The sequence below is a fragment of the Camelus dromedarius genome, chromosome 10, assembly GCF_036321535.1.
Source record: "Camelus dromedarius isolate mCamDro1 chromosome 10, mCamDro1.pat, whole genome shotgun sequence".
Classification (NCBI taxonomy): Eukaryota; Metazoa; Chordata; class Mammalia; order Artiodactyla; family Camelidae; genus Camelus; species Camelus dromedarius.
The window spans coordinates 61,016,327-61,039,027 of NC_087445.1; the positions used below are offsets into that span (position 1 = coordinate 61,016,327).

A 22,701-nucleotide genomic window follows, 5' to 3' on the forward strand; every position below is an offset into this window, starting at 1 on the left:
CAGCCTGCTCTGTCCTGGGTCCTGGAGGCCTTAGCTGGGGGCCAGGGCCCCTCAGTCAGGAGACACAGCCAGGGCCACCTCAGGCTTGCCTTCTAACTCATCCTTACAGCCTTGCCCCGTGACCCTTCCAGGGTCCTTCTCTGCCCCACTCTGGCTGGCAGGTCACTCCCGCAATGGCACCCCCATTGCCCTGGGGTCTCTCTCAGAGCCACTGCCACTGCACCTGCTTATAGTAGCACACTTTATTGGGGTATTGATGTGGGAGGGTAGGAATTGTTGGCTCAGGTGAGGCCGTGAGTCTCAGGAAGGTGAAGGGACTGTGTCCCGTCCCATGGTTAGCAGCAGGCAGCATCAGATTCAAACCTGGATCTGCTGAGCACAAAGCCCATGATAGACCCTATGCTATAGCTTCTGGGCTCCTGGGAGCTACCTGGGGACCTTCCCAGGGAATGGCATGACTTGTGCTGCTAGTAAGTGGTCGAGTGAAGATTGCCTTATTTACTATTCATGACGAAGGGGATTGACAAGTTCTCTGGGCCTGTTGGAGCACCAGCTGGAGGGCTGTTCAGCACCCCATGGATTTTTCCTGTGCACAAGGCCCTCTACCATGCACCTTGGCTCAGGTCCTAGGGCCCCGTGACACACAGCCCTGGGTGATGGTGCAGGAGGCCCAGACTCACCATGACCACAGGAAGGCGTCTGGCTGACATGGATCCCTTCTCGGGCTGGTTCTGGGTCTGGCGCAGGTCCCAGCATGGGCTCTGGGAACTGCCACGTGGGGTTGCTTTCCTGGAAGCTGGAGGGATGGTGGCTCTGGAAGGGGCCTCTTGGTTAGGTCTGGCATGCCGCTGGGGGCCGGTTTGGAGGCTGCCTGCACATGCAGGAGGGCCTGAGGAGTCTCCGCCTATGGGAAGTGGGAGGGGGCTGGAGGGAAAGATGGTACCAGCCCCGCGCTTTTATCTATACTCACAGTACCGCTCAAGCAGACCCTCAATACGCCTGCCATTTGCTCTTATCTTCACTGATGCGTTCATCCACTCATACGTTCATTCAGTCCTCCACTGGTTCCCTCTCCCATGCCCTCCTCCCTCACTTCATGCACCACACACCCACTAGGCCTTGGGCATACCCATCCTGAGTGATGTTTGAGGGGTGGCTTCAGAAAAGAATAAGAGATCATGGCTCTCCTCCAAGAACTCAGGCTAGTCATCATAGTTTAGGGTGACCCTCTCTGCCCTGCACCATTTTACAGATGGGGAAACTGAGGCACAGTGAGGCTGAGGTCTGCCACCGAGTAACCATCAGAGCTCAGAAGACAGCCTATATCTCTGAGCTGCAGTCTGGGGCTCCCCTCCCATGGCAGATGATAGGGTTTGACTTTCCTGCCCAGCAATACCACCAACCCCGGCTGGTCACATTCAGATGGTACTGAAGCCCCTGTGTGGCCTGGCCTCTAGGACTCTGCCCTGGGTGGGGTCAGGCAGGCAGCCCGGGTGCCCTCTTGGTCCAAGGGGGTTCTCCTGCAGCCACCCCTTTCCCTCCTAACAGGTGAAGTTCTCCAAGACTCCCACTGGATTAACTTCCTCCTTTTTTTCTTCTCTCCTGACTCTAGGGAGATGAGGGACCCATGGGGCCACCAGGGGTTCCTGGCTTGGAGGTGAGTGTTGCTGGCCTGGGGGAGGTGGGGTTTGTTGTGCTGAGAGAGCTCTGTGCAGGCGGGCAACATCTGGGTGGTGCTCTTGAGAGAAGTCGCCAGTGAGGGCCTTGGGCCAGCCAGGGAGGGGGCTAGGACAGACCCCAGAGGAGAGAGCCAAGACGCAGGAAGCTGACTGGCTGTTCTTGCCCACCTACTGTGTGATGCTGCTTTGTGTCCATCTTCATTCATTTGATTCTTCCATGAAAGAGGCACCGTCTTTCTTCGTTTCATTCAAGGCCATCCAGGCTCAAAGAGCGAAGGATTTAGCCCAGTAGCTCACAGCCAGGAAGTGAGCATGCCCTGCCTGGAACCTAACCTTGGTTCTCTCCACTGCACCAGGTGGCCTTCCAGAGCGATTCCATCAATCAGCAGTTTGTGAATATTTTGGTCTTGGCACCTCTTTACGTTCTTAAAAATAATTGAGGACCCCAAATGCTTTTCTTTGTGTAGGTCACATCTATTGATCTGAGTATTAAGCCTGAGAAACTGTAAAAGTTTTTGTCAATTCCTTTAAAATTAGTAACACTCCAAGATTAACGACACACGTTTCATGTTAACAAAAATAATAGCTTTTAGAAAAATAGGTGTATTTTCCAAAGCAAAATAATTTAATGAAAAGAGTGGCATCGTTTTACCATTTTTTTGCAAATCTCCTTAATGTGTGGCTTAAGAGAAGTCAGCTGGGTTTTTCAGTCTACATTCCATCTATGGATGATACCATGTGTCATGTAGCCTCTGGAAAACTCCACTTACATTCATGAAAATGAGTGACACAGGCAAATGACATCTTAATATTATTATGAAAATAGTTTTGACCTCATGAATCTCCTCTGAAAGGGTCTCAGGGACCCTGAGGGATCCTCAGACCACACTTTGAGGACAACGGCATAAACCATTCCCCTGTGTCCTTTATCTTCTGTCTGGTTCCATCCTTTTCCTCTCTGCTTGAAAGCAGGTTTCATCATCCCCATTAACAAACACGACCAGCCGGGGAGGCGAGACTTCCCGAGGTCACACAGCTGCAGACCTTCCCTGCATCCCCATGACAGCCGGCAGCCTGGTGACTTCAGGGCTCTGAGTCCCTCCTGACGGGGCACTGTGGCCCTCCCCTCCTCCCTCCTGGCTTCACTCACTCACCTCTCCCTGTTACAGGGTCAACCCGGCAGAAAGGGGTTTCCTGGAAGGCCTGGCCCAGATGGCTTAAAGGTGAGGGGACCTGGAAGTGACTGGGCTGGGGAGAGGGAGGAGGGAATGCCTGGGGAAGAGAGGAGATACGGGCAGCCAGCCTCTGAAGCCCTAGGATGAGCCCCGAATCCCTGACCTGTTGTGAGAAGGACAGGAAATTGTCCCCATTTATCAAAAAGTATGGGTAACAGAGTGGAACAAAAGGACATAATCTCAGTGTCCTTGAGCACTGGGGTAGTGTTCAAGTAAGGGGTACAGTGCAGTCACCAAAGATGGTGTGCTGCGAGGTTTTACAAGACGGGAAAATGCGTGTGCCTTCCGGGGGTGATGATCGGGGTGAGGAAGCAGGTCATAAAGCGGAACCTGCAGGATGTGCCCGCGGTGGGGCTGGGTGCACCCTGTTCCCGACTGCTCCATGCAGAGGCCGGAATGTGGACGGGGTTATCTCTGGGTGGTGGGATTATGGGAGATTTCCATTTTCTTCTCTAGGCTTCTATATTTTCCCCATTAGGTACCATAAATCTGCGTTTCATTTATTAACAGTTCTAAGTTATCAGAAAAGAACTGGCGCTAGTAAAATTGTATGATCCTCAACGCATGGGCAGCTTAATGGCTTCCCAGGGACTCCCCTCGAGGGATGGATTTCCCCAGCTGTCCTGGGCAGGGATCCTTAGGCCAAGTTTACATCTGGGCAAATGCACAGAGGGTTAGGGCAGAGCCAGGGGGCCCAGGCTGTCCAAGTCCCCTCCCCCCAGGGGAAATGGTCCTGTGTCTGTGTCTGTCTGGCCCCTCTGGGTGTCTCAAACATGAGGCCTTGGGGAAGAGCTGGAGGGGAAGCTGAGGCTCAAGCCCGGATTGCTGTGAGCCACATCCATTTGTGAGCCAAACTCCTGGCCAGTCCAAGCCCGTGTCCTGGCCTCTGAGGTCTCGGCTTTTCTCCCTCAGATACCGGCTGGGTTTCTGTGGTGGAAGCAGTGACGTGGCCTGGCTGGATTTATCCCACGGGTCTGCTCACCAGGACGGCTGTGGCTGCCTAGGGCTCAGGAGCCACCCCAGCATGGGATAAAGCTGACAGACAAGGCTCCAAGAGGCCACCAAGCCTGAGAGTTGGAAATAGCCTCGGGGACAAATGAGTCTGATTTTCCTTATTTGTATCTGGGGAAGCTGAGCCCCGAGCTGGGACAAGACTCACCAAAGTCACTTGTGAGCTGGTGGCAGAGTGGTGGTGGGTTAGGTCCAGGACCCAGGTGCCCTGACTCCCCAGTTCCGTGCTCAGCCTGGGTGGGGCAGCGTGGTACAGTAGGAATGGCGATTTCAATCAGTCAGACCAAAGTTCTAATTCTAGCCGTAACCTTCAACTTGCTGTGTGATCTCGAGCAAGTTACTTCACCTCTCTGAGCTTCAGTTTCCACCTCTACAAAATGCAATTGGTTGATGAAGGGCCCAAATGAGATACAGACATCAAGTGCTAAGTAATCTACAGAGAGAATGGTGACTAGAGTCATCTTTGGGGCCAGAAGTTCTGTCCCAATATCTCTTGTCCCTGCCATTTGTTTGGGGTCTCCAAGACCAGACTTTGGAGTTAAGTTTTGGGATCAGCCTCCACTGGTGGGAACTAAGGCCAGTCGGCTGGGTTGTCCCCCCGGAGGCCTGTACTCCTGTCGCCTTGCCCATCCCAAGTGACCTTCTTCTGTTTCTCCGCAGGGTGAGCCAGGCGATGGTGGACGGCCGGGGCCCGTGGGCGAGCAGGTGAGTCAACACTGTCCCGGAGCATAATGACTCCCTTTCCTGAGCACTTACTCAGTGGGAAGTGCTCCTGAGCACCACCTCATTTCATCCCTGTGGCAGCTGGAGAGATAGGTTCGTTCATCTCCCCCTTTCATTGATATGGACCGACGCTGGCTCTGAGGGAGGTGAGGTCATTGAGTGAGAAAACCATGAACCTTAGTCATGATGGCTGTTCCCCACGGCCTGACTCTGCAGATGTGTTGGGGGCATTCGCCCAAAGACGTTACATGACTTTGCTCCCAGAATGTGAAAGCTGGAAGAGCCCTTAACAGTTGCCGCCCGTGCTTGATTTATAGACAGGGAAGCTGAAGACCAGAGAAGCAGAACCACCCCTTGCCAGGGCCTCTTGGTCCAGGCATCCCTAAATTGGGAGAAAATGGGATTCAAACCAGTGGCACTTCTATTTGGGGAGCCAGGCCAAGGTCTGAGGAGGAGAGGAGGTTGCAAGTAGTTGTTGAAAAGGAGGTTGGAGCACCACGACCTTCAGTATCGAGGTCCAGGGCCCTTGGCGCTGGAGAGCAGCAGCTCGGAGTGCCAGGTGGATGACAGGCCTTGTCCCTCCTCCGCAGCCTGGCGCCTCCTGAAAGCTTAACCTCTGGGCTTGTAGGTCAGGTCACGAAGGTCGTAGTCTCCTCCACTCCTTTAAAGAAGGACACCACCCTCTGACCCCTGCAAGGGGCTGCCTCAGGCTGGAAGGAGGAATGATGCTGGGGTCCCAGAAGAATTTATCTCTGCAGAGAAACACCATCAGTGGCGTGAGAGTCACACACGATGAGCTTCCTCACCAGGCCTGCAACATCTGTTGGGGGAAAGAAAGGAATTAAAGCAGGAGGAGGACTGGATTTTTGAAACCTTTCCAGTGTCATTCGAGCGCATTCTGTGGGAAGCCCGGGAGTTTGGAAGGGCTGCCGCGGCCTGGATGTATTTCCTGATTGGAAAAAAAAGGCAATACATTCAGCAAATTTAATTTCATAGTTATGCTCATGGTAGGGCCCTCGGGAAATAGATACTCAGAATCCTAGGATGTCAGGGCACAAAGGGTCCCTAGAAATCACTCTCTCTTGTGCCTTGGATCCCTTTGGCAGGCCTGTGAAGCCCAGGGACCCCTTCTCAGAATAGAGGATTTTTAAATGCATTAAATAGGAAACAAAGGACTGCAGAGGAAATCAATCATATTGAAATACGAATATGACAGTATGTTAAAATGTGGTCTCATGGGTACGCTGCTTTATTCTTGCTTTAAATAACGAGATCGAGAGGCAGGTCCAATAACGACCTCAGTTTCGAAGTCTCTGCAGCCGTGGCTGTCATGTGACACGTAAATATCTGTGGCTGGTAAAGATGCTGCGGGTTTGTTGCCTACACTCATAGTTGAGGGAAATGCTAGATTTCAACTAGAGGTTGGTGAAAATAAAAGTTGTCATTTTTCCCATTCAAGTTCATGGACCCCTGCAGTCCATCCACGGAGCCTTACGGGGACCCCAGGTTAAGAACCCCTGGATCCTAGTCCATGTTGGCAATCTGGTATCCATGGAGAAGAATGGGCTTGACCAGGATGACCAAGGATGGTAGTGGCAAAGCTGGGGCCAGGAGGAGCGGGAACCCTGCCAGGGGCAGCCCCGGGCCCACTTATTCGGTAGAGCCCTCAGCTAGCTGCCCAGCCTGCTGAGCAGGAAAGAGAGACCTGTCTGAGCCATGAAACAGGGCTGGAGCCTGCTGGCTGCCACTAGGCACCCTGGGGTGCCACGCCAGCTGTTCCCTTGGCCCCCTCCCAATGTGGGAAGGAGCAGGCATTTCCTGTTTGTGACAGAATCAGAGGATTCCCCAGGAAAAATTAAAAGGACTTCCTTATAATCCCAGCATCAGCTACATTTATCAGGCATGTGTTAGGTTCCAGGCTCTGTGCCAGACACTTTCCATACCATCACCTGCAGTTCCTCCAGCAACCCTACGGCAGTAGGTACTATGATCCCCATTTTGCGTATGAGGAAACCAAGGCTTTGAGAAGTTAAGTAATTTACCCAAGGTCTCCCAGGCAGTAACGTGGCTGTCAGAGCCCAGGTGGACACTCAGTTCTGCTGGATTCCCAAAACCTGCCCTGAAAGGGCTAAAAAACCCTTGACCTTCTGAGCTCTTACAGTTTTCTAACAGCTGGCTAGAGTACAGCCAGCCTGCCAGGCCCTGTCCTAGGTGCTGGGCACACAGAGATAATCGCCAGGCATGGGCCTTGCCTTTAAGAAGCTCTGTCCAGGGGGAAGCCAGGCATCCAAACACCTCACCCAGAGATGTCTAGTCCAGCAGAGGACCCATGACCCAGCACCTAGCAGAATGTCATGAGAGCAGGGTGGGCCTGAGAAAAACTCCCATAGTCGACAACAGGCCTTTATCTGTAGCTGGTGTGAGGACCGGGCCAGCCTTTCCCCCCAAACTGGGGACTCAGGTCCTGCCTGTGCAGTGCCCTCTGTAGGCGATAATGCTGCTTCCTCTCCCCACCCCTGCCCTCCATGCCCTCTTGCCAGCTGAGGAGCCACCTGTCCCACAGCTGTCAGAGCTGCTTCTCCCCCAGCCTCGCCAGGTGGAAGTCCTGGGCCTCTGGGGCGAGCGTCCCTGGACCAGCTCCACCCATGGCACAAGCCAGGCCTGTCTGGATGTTCTGGGACAGTGCCCCCAGGAGGGGTCCCGGTAGGGGGAGGGGGCACTCGCTGTATGGCCCTTTTTCATTAGGCTCTTGTTTGGCTTCTTGTTCCTGCCTGCCTTCCAGGACCCAACAACTCATAAATTTAAAGTAGCTATGAAATTTCTGTTTCTCTGGGCCAGTCGGGCAGGGGCCCCTTAACAGAGCAGTTTTTATTCCCTTTACTCGGCATCCTCTAAATGTCTGACTGCTCCCTTGTGGGCAGCTCAGGCCTCTGTCTTAAGCCCATGCCCTTTTAAAATAAATTAGAATGGGATAGGAGGAACTAACATTTATAAAGTGCCTATAAGGGCTGTGCAGTATCGCCGGTCCTCAGAACAAGCCTGGGGGGTAGGGGGAGCCCTTTATCTAAGTCCCCTCACTCCACACGTGAGGCTCACAGAGGCTCTGCAATTTGCCCAGGGTGCACAGACCTGAATATTGAATGATGATGACATAGATTAAGTGTCAAGTATAGGGCTTGGCCCCTCCCCCGTGCCAGCTGTTGTTATTAATATTGCTATCACCTTGAAAATGATCTAATTAACTTTTAAAGTCGTTGTTGCAAAAGTCGAATACTTGGTTATTTTCTGTGACTTATTAGCTGTGATCTCACACCTTGTCCCTCACCGCTCTCACCTCATACTTCAACCCTGAAGGGGCTCTGAGCCCAAGGCACAGGGCACCCCATGTGTGGCGATGGTGCTGGGGTGCCAGGGAGATCTGTGCCCTGCTCGTGGCCACACGCATTGCAAGGACAGGTGCATGGGGTTTGGAGCCATGCTGATCAGAGCTGAATGCCAGGCTCAGCTGCAAGACACACGTAGCCCTGGTCTGAGCTGCCACTTTAAAACTGTCTCTGGGCCCCACAGAGCAGACCCTTGGAACAGGGTGCAAGCGGGGTCTGGACTGGGAATTGCCTGCCTTGCTCCTCCAACTAAGCTCCTCACCCTCGCTGAGCGTGTGCGTGTCTGCCTGCTCAGGGCAGCCGCGGGGCCAGCAGCCACCTAGAAGAACCCTGGAACGCAGAGACGAGTTATCACCCAGTGGAGTTAAAAAGAGCAACAGGAACCACAGTGTGTGAATGTGAGTGTGTGTGTGTGTGTGTGTGTGCCCTTTCAGAAAGGAGAGGAAGCCTTTCACAAGACAGTAAAAAGGCCTCCACTTCCCAGATTTCAATCAGGTCTTTTGGCGAAGGCTGTGAGGGTATTTCTATCCTGCCAGCAGGTTCGTTTTTTTTTTTCTTTGAAACAGCCCCAGAGCCCTGAAAGATGGGGACAGATTTCTCACAGGCAGCCCTCTTCCCAGCACAGCTTAAGGGCCGTCCCCCACCCCCAACCCACCCCTCAAAACCTCCCCCCCCACACCCCCTCCCCAAACGTGGCCGCCTCCCAGCTTCTGGCGCGGGAAGAATGTTTGGCACTTCTAGGGATGCTGGCAGTGGCCCCATGGCTTGGCTCGGAAATCAGAACCATCTGGTGGAGTGGAGGAAGTCAGGACAGTGCCCAAAGAGAGGCAGCTCTGTCCTCGATGGCAGCCCCGCGCTGGCTGGATTACCAGGCACGGGCAGGAGACCCGGGAGACAGGTCCAGAGGAAGAGAGAGGCAGGCAAGTTGCCTTTGAAACTTAGCACATCCCTGAATTCACCTTCCTTCCTTCTTTCTCTTGCTTTTCTATCCATTTCCTATAGGGACTTCTGGGATTCATTGGTCTGGTTGGGGAGCCAGGAATCATGGGAGAAAAGGTAAGTTGTGTTGGAGGGGAGATCTAAGCAAAGAGAGCTTGTGTTTAGAAGTTTTAAAAAGGCGAAGAGGCCAGTTGCCCTGGGGATTTCAGACCTCGCTTCCCTGGCCTTTCAGACCCTCAAAGAGCCACATCCCTTGTCGCAGCATCCCCTGGGACTGCATCCCTGCCCTCCTGTCAGCACCCCCGAGCGCAGTTAGGTGTCTGTGTGACAGCCATCGACGTGGCCTGGGCTCTCACGGCCTGCATGCTCGCACTGCACAGCGGGCAACAGAGGGAGGTAAAGATTCATTTTTCAAAAAAGGAGCCCCTTACATTGCCTTGTTAATCACCAGCAACCTTATTTCACAGACCCAATTACCAAGGCTCCAACAGGGGAGGTGACTTGCTCAAGGTCACCCAGATGGGAAGTGGCAGAGCTGGGATTTGAACCACCTTCAGTGCCCATGGCCACACTCTGCCTCACACTGGCTCCCAGCCCAAAGCATGTGACTCCCTGTTTCCCACTGTGGGTGCTGGAGGGGAGGGTACCTGCTTTCCTGTGTAGGGCTTACCTGATCCTCAGGCAGGGCCCCTCGGGGGAGCCGATATTCCCATTGGATAGATGGAAAGACTGAGGCCCTAATCTGGCCCCACCTAGCTTTCCAGGCTCATCCCGTGCCTCCTTCCTTGTCACTCCCTCTGTCCCAGACCCTCTGACCACCACCACCACTTTCTTCTCCTCCTCCCTCCCTTCTTCCTCTTTTTTTCTAAATTTCACTTTTTAAAAAAGTAATTATACTCATAAGAATTTGCAAAAAAAAAAAAAAAATAGCACAGAACTGTCCTGAGTACCCTCACCCTGTTACCTCTGTGGTAACACCTTCGATAACTTCAGTGCAATATCCAAGCCATCTCTGGCCTTCTTTTGTTGCTTGAGTGTTCTGTGTCCCTCCTCAACGTAGCCCATGCTGTTCCCTTGGCCAGGTACACCGTTCCCACTCCATCCTCCAGCCTCCATCCTCTTTGCCTAGGTGGCTCTCCATTATCCTTTAGCTCTCTCAGGTCACACAAGACTTCCTGAGGGAAGCCTTCCCCACCACACCTCTGCACCCAGGTGGACCAAATCCCCTATCAAAATGCCTTGGCTCCGAGACCCACTCCCTCACTGCACTGACCCCAGTTTGCATCTGTTTTGGTGATTTGTGTTCATCTCCCCGTTAACACTCTGTCTCACTCCATGTAAGTAAGCAAGGTCTGTCTGTCTCTGACCCACCATTCAGGGTCTCAAATATCATACCGGGTACATAGTGGATGCTGAAGAAATGTTTGCTGGCTAGGTGGATACAAGAAACAGACCCTCAACAAACAGAGCCAGGATTCAAACCCCGAGCCCCATCTTCCAGCCGTAACTCTGGCTGGCACCCTTCCTCTCTGCCTAATCTGTCTGGATTGGTCAAGAGAGACTGAGTTACATCTCTGATTCTCCAGCATCTCATCTAGGTTTGGGCAGGGGGTGGGGAGACTGAAAGAAATGCCTTCTATTGCCAACTCTGCCTTACCAGGCCCAGCCCAGGGGATGCCAGGCCTAATGGGGACCAAGGATCAAAGGGGACAATGTATTTAGCAAATCCCTGATGAGGACCATCCTTGCTCAAGGGAAGCCCATTGTGTAACGTGCTGCAGTGGAAGCTGAGGCCTCCCAGGGCTTGCCAGGGGTCTTGGCTTCTGCAGAATGAAATCCCAGGACCCTTGGGTGATGTGGCTATAGAACTTGGACAAGTCCCATCCCTCATTAGCCTCTGGAGGGCCCTCTGCACCTGACTCCAACAGAGCCACCCCACTACCGTGACCTCCCTGAATTGCTGTCTCCATCACAGGGTGACCGGGGCATGATGGGACCCCCAGGCGCGCCCGGACCCAAGGGGTCGATGGTAAGGAGCAAGTCTGCATCCCCTTGCCCTCTCCTGTCACAGCCGTAGTGACGGCTCTGCTCTCCTCTGCCTGCCTCTGTGTACCCCAGGCATTCATGATGACCAGCTCCTTCTCCCTCCAGGAGGCCTGGCTGCTGCCCGTGTGGCCCTGGGCTGGGGCTGAGCCGGCCGAGGCAGGACTGCAGGAGGAAGAGGCACCTTCCAGAGCTGATTCCTTCTTTTTCATCTCTTTCTTGGTAGGGTCATCCTGGAACTCCAGGTGGTGTTGGGAACCCCGGAGAGCCTGGACCTCCGGTAAGCAAAGCCCTCATGTACGCTGAGCTCAAACCCACTGTTGAGTAACGTGAGGAGTCCAGGTCTCAAAGTCCTGGCACTGGACTCAAATCCCAGCTCCCTCACTCCCTGGCTATATTGCCAGAGTGGATCATTTAACTTCTCTGGGCCTAAATTGTGCTCATCAGAAAAATATAGAAGATAATCATGGTCATGATAGTGTGGGTGCGAGGGGGAAATGAAACCATGCAGCTAATGTTCCTTACATAGGGATGCTCATTGCAAAGGAGTGTCATGGCCATAAGCACCACTACTGCTTTGTTATTTCACTCGGGGGGGCGGGGGGGCCCAGACTCAGGTGCCCCTCCCACTCCCCCTGAGGGTGAGGTGGGGGTAGGGGAGGAGTGGCTCTCATCCAGAGCACCTGGAGCTTCTGGTCCCTCTACCTGTGCTGGTCGAGGACAGAGGGAGATGAGGCAGGGCACTCACTTCAGCCAAGGCTGAGGCTCAGGGCTGGGTGCCCACTCTGGGGAGGGGGAGGGGTGGGCTTCAGGCAGGGAAAGGGTGTAGAGGGAGGGGTCGGGAGCAGGCAGGATCCCGGGGCAGGGCTGGGGGATGATGAGTTCAGGCTGCCCAGGTGCCTTCACCGGCCAGCCTGAAGGGTTCTCTGGGGTCTGACGAGGGAGGGAAAGGGAGCCTTTGATGGCTTGGACCCAAGGGAAGTGCACACACACCAGTTATCTGAGCCAATTAGGGAAACACGGCCCAAACTTTTCCATGCACCTACTGTTTGCTGCGCCCATGCTCAGTCCTGGAGATGCAAAAATGATTAAACAACAGAACCTGCTCTTAAGATTTTGACTGTCTGGTATAATTGTTCTCTCACTCATTAATAGCCCTTTACTGAGCACCTACCATGTACCAGGCAGTGCTAGGTGCTGAGGAGGGATACAGAAGGGCTAGCCCAGGGCAGGAAGCCTGGACACATAACCATCATCCAAAGATGGAAGTCCTAGTCAGTGGGTGGCCCTGTCAGCCCCCCACAATCGTTTTGGTGAGGTGGGGAACTCACTGTGCAAAGTTGGGATCTGAAGCTAGCACTCTGGGCTCCTGATGGCATATTTTACCCCTGTTCGCAAGAAGGAGGAAAACCTACATCTGGCCTGGGGCTGGAGGGACTGGTTGGCAAACTGAGGCATAAGCTGAGGGTCCCAGCCCATCCAGCCCAAAGGCTGCTGGCCCACCTCCCTCCCCAGTTTTCACAGGACCTGAATACCAGGGCCCAGCAGACACTTCTGGAGGTGGAGTGATTGGAGCCCATCAGCATAAGAGGTGCCCAGCGTAGGGCGGAAGCCAGAGAACAAGGATGCTAGGGGTTCATCATCAAATTCTATCTGTGCCCCTGGACCTTGACCTCCTTGAACCTCAGTGTGCCCATCTGTCCAGAGGGAGGAGGAAAGCCTGGAAAGGAGGTGTTAAGACAAAAAAGAAGGCCAGTGGGAGGTGGAAAAACAGTGTGGACATCCAGGCCAGTATAGAAGGAAAGTACAGGCCTTCTCTGAATCCCCTACCTCCGAGGCACCACTGACCTCCTTGTGCCATTTCCTCAGTGCTTCCATCTGTTCAATGGGTTGGCTCCAACTTAGTGAAATCAGGCAATGAGTTGCAGCTTTCAGATCCCAAGCTTGCCATTGACCCTCCAGTGTCACAGTGTGGACCTGGACCCTTGGATCTCTTGGGGCTCCTTTTGGACAGCCAGCCGCCCCAGTGTCACTGGGGAAGCAGAATAGCATGAAGGTCCAGAAAGCTTCAGAATCAGACACATGTGAGTCCTGGATCCTCCCTTACTAACTGTGTGATTGTAGACAACATTTATAGCTTCTCTGAGCCTCAGTTTCCCCATCTGTGAGTCGATGTAATACCACCTTGGTTATGAGATTGTTGTGAAGAATAGATGATATTGTGCATGATGTAATGCTTATTAGCAAACTACCTGCATAGACTAAGTGTTTCATGAATGGTAACCATAGTAATTACTATCGCTATTTGTTGGCTATGGTAATTACCACTATTATTAATAAGACTATTACTATTAAACTGACATTTCTGATGATACTGTTCACATCTAATTGGCATTTTCCACTTTTCCAATCACTTTAACATCCGTGTTCTCTTACAGTCCACTGAGGTCAGCCAAGGTTACTATCTCCATTATTTGTTGGGGGGATGGTCAGGTTGTGGGGCTCCCAGTTTCTGACCTCCTCCCCCTTTGAGAGAGCCAACAGTGACCCTTTACTGAGGACCCTCTAGGTCATTTCATTTTCCCAGCAACTCTAGGAGGCAGAGACTCTTCTTATACCCATTTTATAGATGATGACATGGAGGCCCAAAGAATTTTAAGTCACCTGCCAAAGGTCACAAAATTAGTAAGTGGTGGAGTTGGGATTTGAACCTAGTTCTCTGGGGGAGTAGTCTGCTCTTTAAGGCACTCTACTGCCTCTGAGCTGAGACGGCTCCTGAAATTTCCCAGTGACTCATTGCATACCTTCTGCAGTCTGAGATCCCTCTCTAAAATGGCCTGTTCTCACCCAATCTTCATGTTCTCCATCATCCGGGAGTCAGATCTGTCTTTTTATTGGGCCAAGCTGGGGTCCACACCCTGCTTGCTCTGCTGACAAGGGGTCGGGGTGGGACCCAGCCCCTCACATCAGTTTAGCAGTTGGAGGGTCTGTACCCCTTGAGGCTCGGGGAAGAGAGAAATAGGAGCGGAAAGAGTTTTTCCTGAAGCTCCAAACGGAGCTGGGCCTCTCCCTGACATTCGGAGAGGGGATGAGGCCGCCTCTTCTTGAAAAAGGAGCACGCCCAGTCTGAGAATCACCACTGAGCTGGGAGGCTCCTGAGCTGTCCGGGGAGTCCTTGGGCAGCGAAGGGGTGAAGGCGCAGCATGACGTGTGTAGCTGGGGCTGGAACCCGGGGAGGGAGACCTAGCCACAGGGTGGGCGCCTTCCTCTCATCATCTTCTTTCCCTCCCTTCCCACCCTCTGTGCTCTTCAGTCCTTCCTCTAAATCCCTGTCATCAGCCTGCCTCGGGCCAGGTGCTAGGAATGCAAAGAACAGAGCCAGCCCTGTGTTTTCTTTCCCTCCCTCCCTGTTTCTCCCTTGTGCCTCTTCTTGTCATTCCTTCATCAAACCGAGATAACCACGGAGATAACGGGCCATCTTCCTGTCTTCCCAGGCCAGGCCCTGCTCCCTTCTCTTGGCCTCCCTCCACCCCCACTCCTCTGCCCAGGCTTTCCTCCTCCTCCCCTCCCCCTCCCTGACCCTCCCCCCTCCCCCCACGCTTCCTGCTCCCCCATCCCAGGGCCATGGACTGGTTCTGCCCCGTCTCACCACCCCCCACCCCCCGGGCTCTTTCTGCCCTGGTCAGAGCCTTCTGGACGCTTTCAGGTAATATTCAGGGTCAGAACTTGGGTCACCATATTCTCCTTGTGGATGGAGAGAGAAAAAGGGACGTGGGTGCTGGAGGAGACTTTGTCAGGAATGTCTTCATAGCTTCTGGTTGTTGATTTTGAGATAAAGAAAGAAGCGGCTCATCCAGCCAGATGCCTTTCCCCCACTGCCGGATTCCCAAGGCGCTGACTCCTGCTCAAGGTGGCAGCTTGTCGGCTGCTTCTCCCCGGGGGGCGGGTCTTCCCACTGGGCGAGCCCTTCCATCTGGAGCTGCTGGGCCCAGGAGGGGCCTCTCCTGAGCAGCACTTGTCTGCGGCTGCAGGCCCAACCTTTACTTTACTGGTAGTCTTGCTCCCTGAAAAAGGGCGTCTCTAAACTCTTTCTCCTCCCCACAGGGTCCTCCAGGATCTCGAGGTCCACCGGGCATGAGGGGAGCAAAGGGGCGCCGGGTAAGTGGGGCCCAGCCCCCAGGGACTGACACTGGCTGGGGCCACTTGCCAGAGAGATTAATTCCTGGTCCTTATCCCCTGCCCAGCCCTGACATCTATGACTTTCACAGCATCGGGCAGGGTTCCAGGCTCATCCCGGGTCTGACTCTGGGCATAGGACCCCCACCCATCTTTTCCATACCATTTCTGAGCACCAGGCCTTGCCATCCAGTGGGCGTGGAGGGCCTCTGCGGTACCAGTGCTTTGTCCATCCATGTGTTTATTCACCCTTTCATTCAGCCACCATTTATTTAGTACCTCTTCTGGACCAGCCACTGTTGGAGGCTTTGCAGATACCTATGCAGAGAATAGGATGGCAGGACCCTGGCTTGGCTTCATGGTTCAATCAAGTAGGTTAGACAGTTACAGGGTCATTAGCGTGTTGATGGTGGAAATCAACAGGCACCTCGCCTGGACAGGTTACCAGAAAAGGCTTCAAGGAGAGGGTGATGCTTGAGCTAATGCCAGCTTCCAGGCAGAGGGAAAGCCCTAAGATGAGAAGGAGTCATGTGTTTATGGTTTAACAGAGGGATGAAGAAGGGATGAGACCAAGAATTAGCAGGCGTCGAGCCAAGCAGGGCCTCAAACACCACAGCTAGGCTTATGGGCTCTGCTTCAGGGTAGTGGGGAGCCACAGAGGGTTTAAGCACAGCTGGCCTGAGCACAGTAGCCAGAGGTAATCACTAGTACTTACTATGTGCCAGGCACCGTCTATCACTTACGCTGACTCATTTAATCTTCAACACTACCCTGTAACATTGATGCTTTTCTTATTCCCATCTTACAGAAAAGGAAACTAAGGCACTGAGAGATTAAGCCACCTGCCTCAGGTTGCACAGCTAGAATGGCAGAAGTGTGATCTGACCCCAGGGAATCTGACTCTTGTGAATGCTGAAGGCAGGGAGGGCTGACGGAGTGGCTTCCTGCCTGCTTCCCGCCTGGCCCAGGTGCCAGGCCATGCAGCCTTATGAAGAGAAAGCAAGAAGGCGCAGGTGGAGCCGGCAGCCCAGGCCTGACATTCAGGCTCATACAGGGGATCTGTGATGCTTATTTGCTTCTTGGCTGGATTTCAAGTAGTTTAAAAATTTCCCCTGAACCAGATGGTCTGAGCAGTCAGCCTGGGAGAGGCAAGATTTAGTGGCATTCCTCCGGCCTGGCAGGGCCCCTCCCAGTGCCATATCCTGGTCTCTTTGAGTGGCTGAGGCCCGTTGGCAGCCGGGTTCCACCTTGACCCCCTGCACATTTCCTCCTGCCCCAGGAAGCCAGACTAGCTGGATGGGGAGCTGTGTTGGCCCAGGTCCTGCCCCCTACAACCTGCCACATGCAGAGGCTCAGGCCCCCATTGACTCACTGAGCTCCCCACAACCGTCTTCCCACCCCTTCTCTGGCTGTGGCTTGAAGAATGTATCTCCTGCTTGAGGAAACCCAGGCTCTCAACCACATGAAAGTCTCGGGCTGAAAGGGGAGCTTTGGGAACACAAGCCCCTCCCCGTGCTGGGTCTGGAAGGAATGAAAAACCTGTGGAATCGGCCTCCCCTGGGTTCCCTGCCTGACTGGCCACCACTCCACAGATGGGGTAACTGAGGGTGGTGGGGGACCAGAGGGGCACCTGCTGAGCCTATGAAAGAGTTCAGTTCTGGGCAGGCCCCCTGTGCAGCCCCTGGCTTGCCCTGTGACTGTAGCAAGGCCTTGCTGCTCTCTGGGCCTCAGTTTCCCCATCTGTGCTGTGGGAAATGAGCTTGGAGGTCTGCAAGGCCCTGCCTGCTTCTCTGCCCATATGCAGGATGGGCCCTGCTGCCCACCACTCTCTCACCCCACTGCCCTGGGTAGAATGAGCACTAAGGGGTTGAGACCAGGGCCAGGATGGGGCCCCGGACCCTTGGCTCTTGGAAGGGCTGTTGATCAGGGTCTAGGTCTACAGGCCTCAAAGAGTGGGGTTCTGGGGTCACACAGGTATAGGGGCAAGTCTCAGCCTTCCCAGGTACCCACTCTGGGACCTCAGCCCAGTTTCTTAACCTCTATAATATAAGTCTTGGGGGATGACATAAGGAGCCAGACTTTGAACCCAATTCAGCTGAATGCCCAGTGTTTTCCACCACTACCTGTCACTGTTTACCAGTGTGGGAGTGAGCTCCCCATCAAAGGGGGTGTGCAGGTCAGGGCCAGGGGCAGGGTGTTGGAGAAGACAGTGTCTAAAATCCCTCTTCCCTGGGAGACTCCGCTATCTTCCTCCAAAATCCTCTTTGAGGGAGCCGTGAGGATTCTGAGATCCAAGTGCCCGACACTGGCCTTTGCCTCCTTTGGGTGGGGCTTAGAGCTCTGCAGGTTTGGCCTTGAATCCCAGCTCCTCCTTTTTGATCTTGGGCAACTGACTTGCCCTCTCTGAGGTCACAGTTTCTCCTCTGTAAAATGGGTCAGCTCCTGAATAGACCTCTTTGGATGGCCGTGGGGATTAAATTCCTTCGCCAGAAGCTCGAATGTGGTGAGCACCTGGTGGAACAGCAACACATAGCATGTACTGGGCACAAGTACACGCCCTCTCCATCACAAGGGCTGTGATTGGCCAGAATTTTTGTCCCCTGGGGCTCCTCCCCGACAAGCCAGACCCCCAGCTGTGACTGCTACAAGAGAACAGACTTATGGCTCTAACAGAAGCCCAGGCCTGCCTCCCACGGGGCCAGTTGGCCCATGTTCATTTGGGGAAGGAGGGGGCAGGACTGGGGCACCCACAGGACACAAGACAATGAGCTGCAGAGTGGCCCAGAGCAAGGGTTAGAGTATGCACTGCCCTCAAGCCTCTCCCAGCATAGCGGATCCCCTTTGCCTCCTACACCCTCCGGACAGAAAAGGTTGGTCCTGTTTCCCCCCAGCCAGCCCCAGCTTCTCGCTGAGATCTCTGCTCCCAGGGGATAGCAGTCTCCCAGGTCAGAGGGATCTTAGACATTGTCTTCTCTAACACTGTGCCCTGGCCCTGACCTGCACACCGCCTGTGATGGGGAGCTCACTCCCACACTGATAAGCAGTGACAGTGGTGGAAAGACATGGGCATCTGGCTGGCTTGGATTCATATTCTGGCTCCACCACCTGTTAGCAGCGCGACCATCGGCTGTTTCCTTATCTGTAAGATAAGGATGACAGCTCTCACTGTTGCTGTCACTGCTACTGCTGTCATTGCTGTTGTTCGAGATCTCATGACCTTTCTCCCAGAAAGGGTTTCATTCCCAGGATAAACAGGGTGCTGTGTCATTTTAGACCAAGCCCTGGACACCTCTGGGCCTCCAATCCGCTCCCAGACTTATCTCTTTCCATGGAGATTTATGCCTTAGTTAGAGACAGAGGCCAAGGGCCAGAAGCCATCTCTCAGGTGGGCCAGATGCCCACCGTCAGCTCAGCCTCTGTCCCAGCTCTCATGACCTGGGCTGCCCCCACCCCAATCTGTCTCCATCACCACCAGGCCCCTATGCACAGAACAGGGGTGGTTAAGTCTGACAGTGTCCACCTGAGACTGAGGCCCAGAGAGGGGAAAAGGCTTTCCTGGGGTCACACAGCAAGCCGGCTGCAAAACCAGGACTTGCACCCATGCCCTCTAATTAGACCTCATCTTGAAAACTCTCAGCTGATGCAAGCTGCCTGTTCTGAGGAAAGGACTGATTCCAGACTGGCCATGCCATTGCTCTGCGCTCCTGCCTCTGGGGAGCCTGCAGCTCCTCTGGCAGGACCGGGTATTTTGAGCAATTACTATATGCCAGGCGTGTGCATTATGTCCGGTCTTGAGGCGGAGGTTTCTCATTCCCATGTCAGAGGTGGTATATCTGAGGCTCAGCGAGGAGCAGTCACTTGTCCCTGAGACACAGCCTTTCCTGAGCAGCACTGTGCCTAGTACTAGACCCCTGATGACCGGGCCAGGGCCTGAGACACTGGGAACAAAGGTTCCCAGCCCCGTGGTCTCCTGGCCCAGGTTTATTTCATCAGTGAGGCCCTATTTAAAGTTGTGCTGTGGAGTTGAAGCATTGGGAGCCCCAGGTAGCTAATAAAAGGAATCATCATTTTGGGGGTGCAATTATTAATTGAAAATTTCCTTGTTCAATATTTAAATGATTTCTCTGCGTTCCATTTTCTCATGCTTCATACCTTCCCCCACCCCAATACTTCTCTGGGCCCGTTTTGTGGCTGGTCATCTCACTGGGATGGGCCAGCCTCCTTCACAAGATCCTCCTTGTCGCCACAGCACGGCCTCTTTAGCCCCCGGCAGAACAAACACCACACTGTTCTCCATGGGGGCCTCTTCTGGGGGTCCCCATCCCATCTGTGTCTCTGTTGGAAGTCCCATGGAGGGGACACATGGGGCAATGGGTGGAACCCTGGAGGGAATACTAGCTGCTAACATGCTAAGGGACCCTGGACAAGACACTTCCCTTGCAGGGCCTCAGTGTTCCCATCTGAAAAGAGAATTCCACCTGCCCCAAGGGCCTCCCAGGTCTCAAAAGACCAAGAATCCTGTCTCAGGGGTTAGACCTGAGCCTGGAGCTCCAGGGAAGAGCTGCCTGTTCCCCCACAACCCTCATCCCACCCCCGTTTCTGCTCCTTCCTCATGTCAGCTGGGCCAGATTCACTTGCACATCTGGCTGGAGGAGGGGGCTACTCACATCTAGCCACAGGCAGACCCTCACCGGGTCACGTCCTCTGTCAGGTTCCCCCAAGGGCCATGGTCCACAAACTGCTTCTGCCCCACGTGTGCTCTCGGAAGAGCAGGTGACAGCAGGTGACAGCAGAGTCTGAAGACCTGGCTGTGTGGCCATGTGTCTCTCAGCTCTGCCCTTAGTTCCCACGTCTGTGAAATGGGTTGGCTGGCTGACCCCCACCATTTCTTCAAACAGGATTTAAATGCACCACCAGCCCCATTCTGGATCGGTAGTACCTCTAGCTGAGTCCAGCCTTGCCACGCCCTCCACAGAACCATCTCAGCGGGCACACTGCACTGGGAGACCCTCCTGAGGGTGGGAGGACGAAGGAAGTGGGAGGGGGAGGGAGCCCTCGCTTGTGCCCCGAAAGGCCCAGGGCTCTGGGCAGCCCCGCCCTCCTGGTTCCCAGCCCGAGGGAGACCCCTACTGTCCACTGTGCTAGTCCCTTTTTCCTATTCCAGGGACCCCGAGGACCAGACGGACCAGCTGGGGAGCAGGGGTCCAGGGGCCTGAAGGTACCAACCCCTCCCATGCTGGGTCTGGAATCCAGACACCAGGGTTCGCAGCCTCTTCAGTAACAGGCCCCGTGGGACAGCAGGGCGTCCCGGAGAGACTGCAGGGCACGTTCCTGAGTGCTCATCCGGCCACTCTTCTGGTGCTGGCAGGCCCCCAGCAGGGGGGCAGGGAGGGCAGAATGAGCAGAGAGAGAGGGAGAGAGCGTATGTGTGAGGGAGAAACACTGAGGGAGAGAGTGAGGAGGAATCACATATGGCCTCTGACCCCCAAGGCCCTCCTGGGCCCCTGAGAGCCAAGACTGCTTCTACCCCCATCAGGACCGAGGGGTCCTTGGTTCTCGACCCAGAGCACCTGGGGACTGTGGCGAGCCACTCCCCTGGCTGGGCCAGAGTTTTCCCATCTAGACACTGGGGAGAAAGATGGATGCCATGATCCCATGGGTTCCTTGTATCTCCCGTGGTAGTGGGAGTCCCTTCTCCATGAAGGGTGCTTCCAAGCGCCCTCTCCCACCTTTGCATGCTTTGCTTCCCGCAGGGCCCTCCGGGACCACAGGGCAGACCGGGGCAGCCGGGGCAGCAGGTACGTCAGGACAAGGCTGCCAGCCCCTCTCCCCACTCCTTGCTTTGTGAGCCGTGCTTCTAATGAACCCTAAATGTGCTTCCAGGGCGCGGCTGGCGAGCGAGGGTACTTGGGCACGCGAGGCTTTCCTGTAAGTAGCACCGGTTCGTGGAATTCTTTCTGTGGGGCACTGCAGGGAGAAAAGAGCCACTGTAGCCAAGTCCCCAGCCTGCTGTGGAAACCCCGGAAGTTCCGGTTGCCCACTCCCTGCCCTGAAGACCCTCCGGCACACCTCTTCGCTTCTGGGACTCAGTCTCCCCATCGTCACACAGCAGAGGGTGGGGATGGGACCCTGATTCACTATGATGGCTTGACTGAGACCCAAGAGACACGTAGGGTGGAGAAGGCTATGGTGGGACTAAGGTCACCTTTGTCTCTGCAGGGCATCCCAGGTCCCTCTGGCCCCCCAGGCACCAAGGGCCTCCCAGGAGAACCGGTAGGTGCCCTTTCTGTCCCTCTTTGCAGCTTCACCCCTGGCAGGCTGGTCTCAGATGGACCACCCCCCTGGGGGTGTGGGTCCTGTGCTCAGATGAGGAGAGAGGTTGGAGATGGGACAGGCCTGGGATTGGGGACAGAGCGCGGATTGGGGAAGTCAGGATCTCTGGGTGCGTCTAAGCTCTCTGAGACCTTCCAGCCTCAGTTTTCTTGCCAGTAAAATGGGAGTAATTGTTCCTATCGTGCCACCCTATTGTAAGGATGAAATAAGAAAACGTGGATAGGGTGCTTGGCACAGTGAAAAGTGTAGGGAAGGGAGTACTTCAAGTCTCCGAGATGGGGAGGGCAGGATGAGAATAAACAGAGAGCTGCCTGGGAACTACAGAGTCCGGCGTGGCTGGAGTGGAGGAGCCAGACGTCGGGAAGGCAGGAAGAGGTCACAGGGGCTGGTTGCTCAAAGCCATGGACAGAGTTTGCTCTTTCTCCAAAAGGCAACAAGGAGCTATTGAGGGGTTTGAAACGGAGGTGACCCTTCAGAGGATCTCCCTGGAAGAGGGAGGTTTAGGAGACAGCCCACATATTTGAGGGCCCCGTGAGGAGGCTATGAAGGATGTGGCTGGTGGTGGAGAGGAGAACACAGTCTCGGGGTTTGGGAGGAGGAATCTCAGATAGGGCAGGGGGAGTACTGGAGGCTTTTGCCCCCCTGGGCCATGTCTGAAGCCCCCCATGCTTGAGGCCCAGGCAGATGCCCTTTTGAACAATGGATTGACCAGGGGCAGATGGAAGGGCATTCCAGGCAGAGGGAACAGAGTGAGCAAGGGTCGGGGGCTGGAAGGTTTCTGAGCCAGGGAGGTCGCGCTGGGGCTCAGGTAGATGCGTAGGAGAGGGTGCAGATGGATTGGGTGGGATGCGCTGGACACGTGGTGAGGAGGGAGCTGCAGGCACCGGTACCCTCAGTGCAGCGGAGGTGAGGGGGCGAGGGCAGCAGAGCCCCAGGTCCTATGGGTGCTCCCCCTAACCCGCCCCTCCAGGCTGCATTATCAAGCCTTAGACCCCAGAGAGGGCCCAGACTGCCTTCTCTCAACTGTCTGTGTGTCTGTCTATCTTCCAGGGCCCTCAGGGACCCCAGGGGCCAGTTGGCCCTCCGGGAGAGATGGGGCCCCAGGTGAGTGCTGAGGACCTTTGTTCGTCCCATGGTGCTGCTGGGGAGATAGGGCCTCCTGGCCCTCCTCCTCGGGGG

General features: G+C 54.8%; 1 protein-coding gene across 3 annotated transcripts in view; it reads left to right on the forward strand.

Annotated features, from left to right (window-relative positions):
- The window catches only part of COL27A1 (collagen type XXVII alpha 1 chain), a 142,337-nt gene that overhangs the window by 76,891 nt on the left and 42,745 nt on the right, over positions 1–22,701 (forward strand). For 2 of the 3 annotated variants that reach the window (XM_064490441.1, XM_031450269.2), the window contains exons 22-33: positions 1,613–1,657; positions 2,849–2,902; positions 4,586–4,630; positions 9,034–9,087; positions 10,946–10,999; positions 11,240–11,293; positions 15,118–15,171; positions 20,354–20,407; positions 20,943–20,987; positions 21,073–21,117; positions 21,409–21,462; positions 22,573–22,626. In XM_064490441.1, the coding sequence (XP_064346511.1) occupies positions 1,613–1,657; positions 2,849–2,902; positions 4,586–4,630; positions 9,034–9,087; positions 10,946–10,999; positions 11,240–11,293; positions 15,118–15,171; positions 20,354–20,407; positions 20,943–20,987; positions 21,073–21,117; positions 21,409–21,462; positions 22,573–22,626 (612 nt within the window). The remainder of the gene's footprint in view (positions 1–1,612; positions 1,658–2,848; positions 2,903–4,585; positions 4,631–9,033; positions 9,088–10,945; positions 11,000–11,239; positions 11,294–15,117; positions 15,172–20,353; positions 20,408–20,942; positions 20,988–21,072; positions 21,118–21,408; positions 21,463–22,572; positions 22,627–22,701) is intronic. The other variant, XM_031450271.2, reaches the window with a different exon arrangement.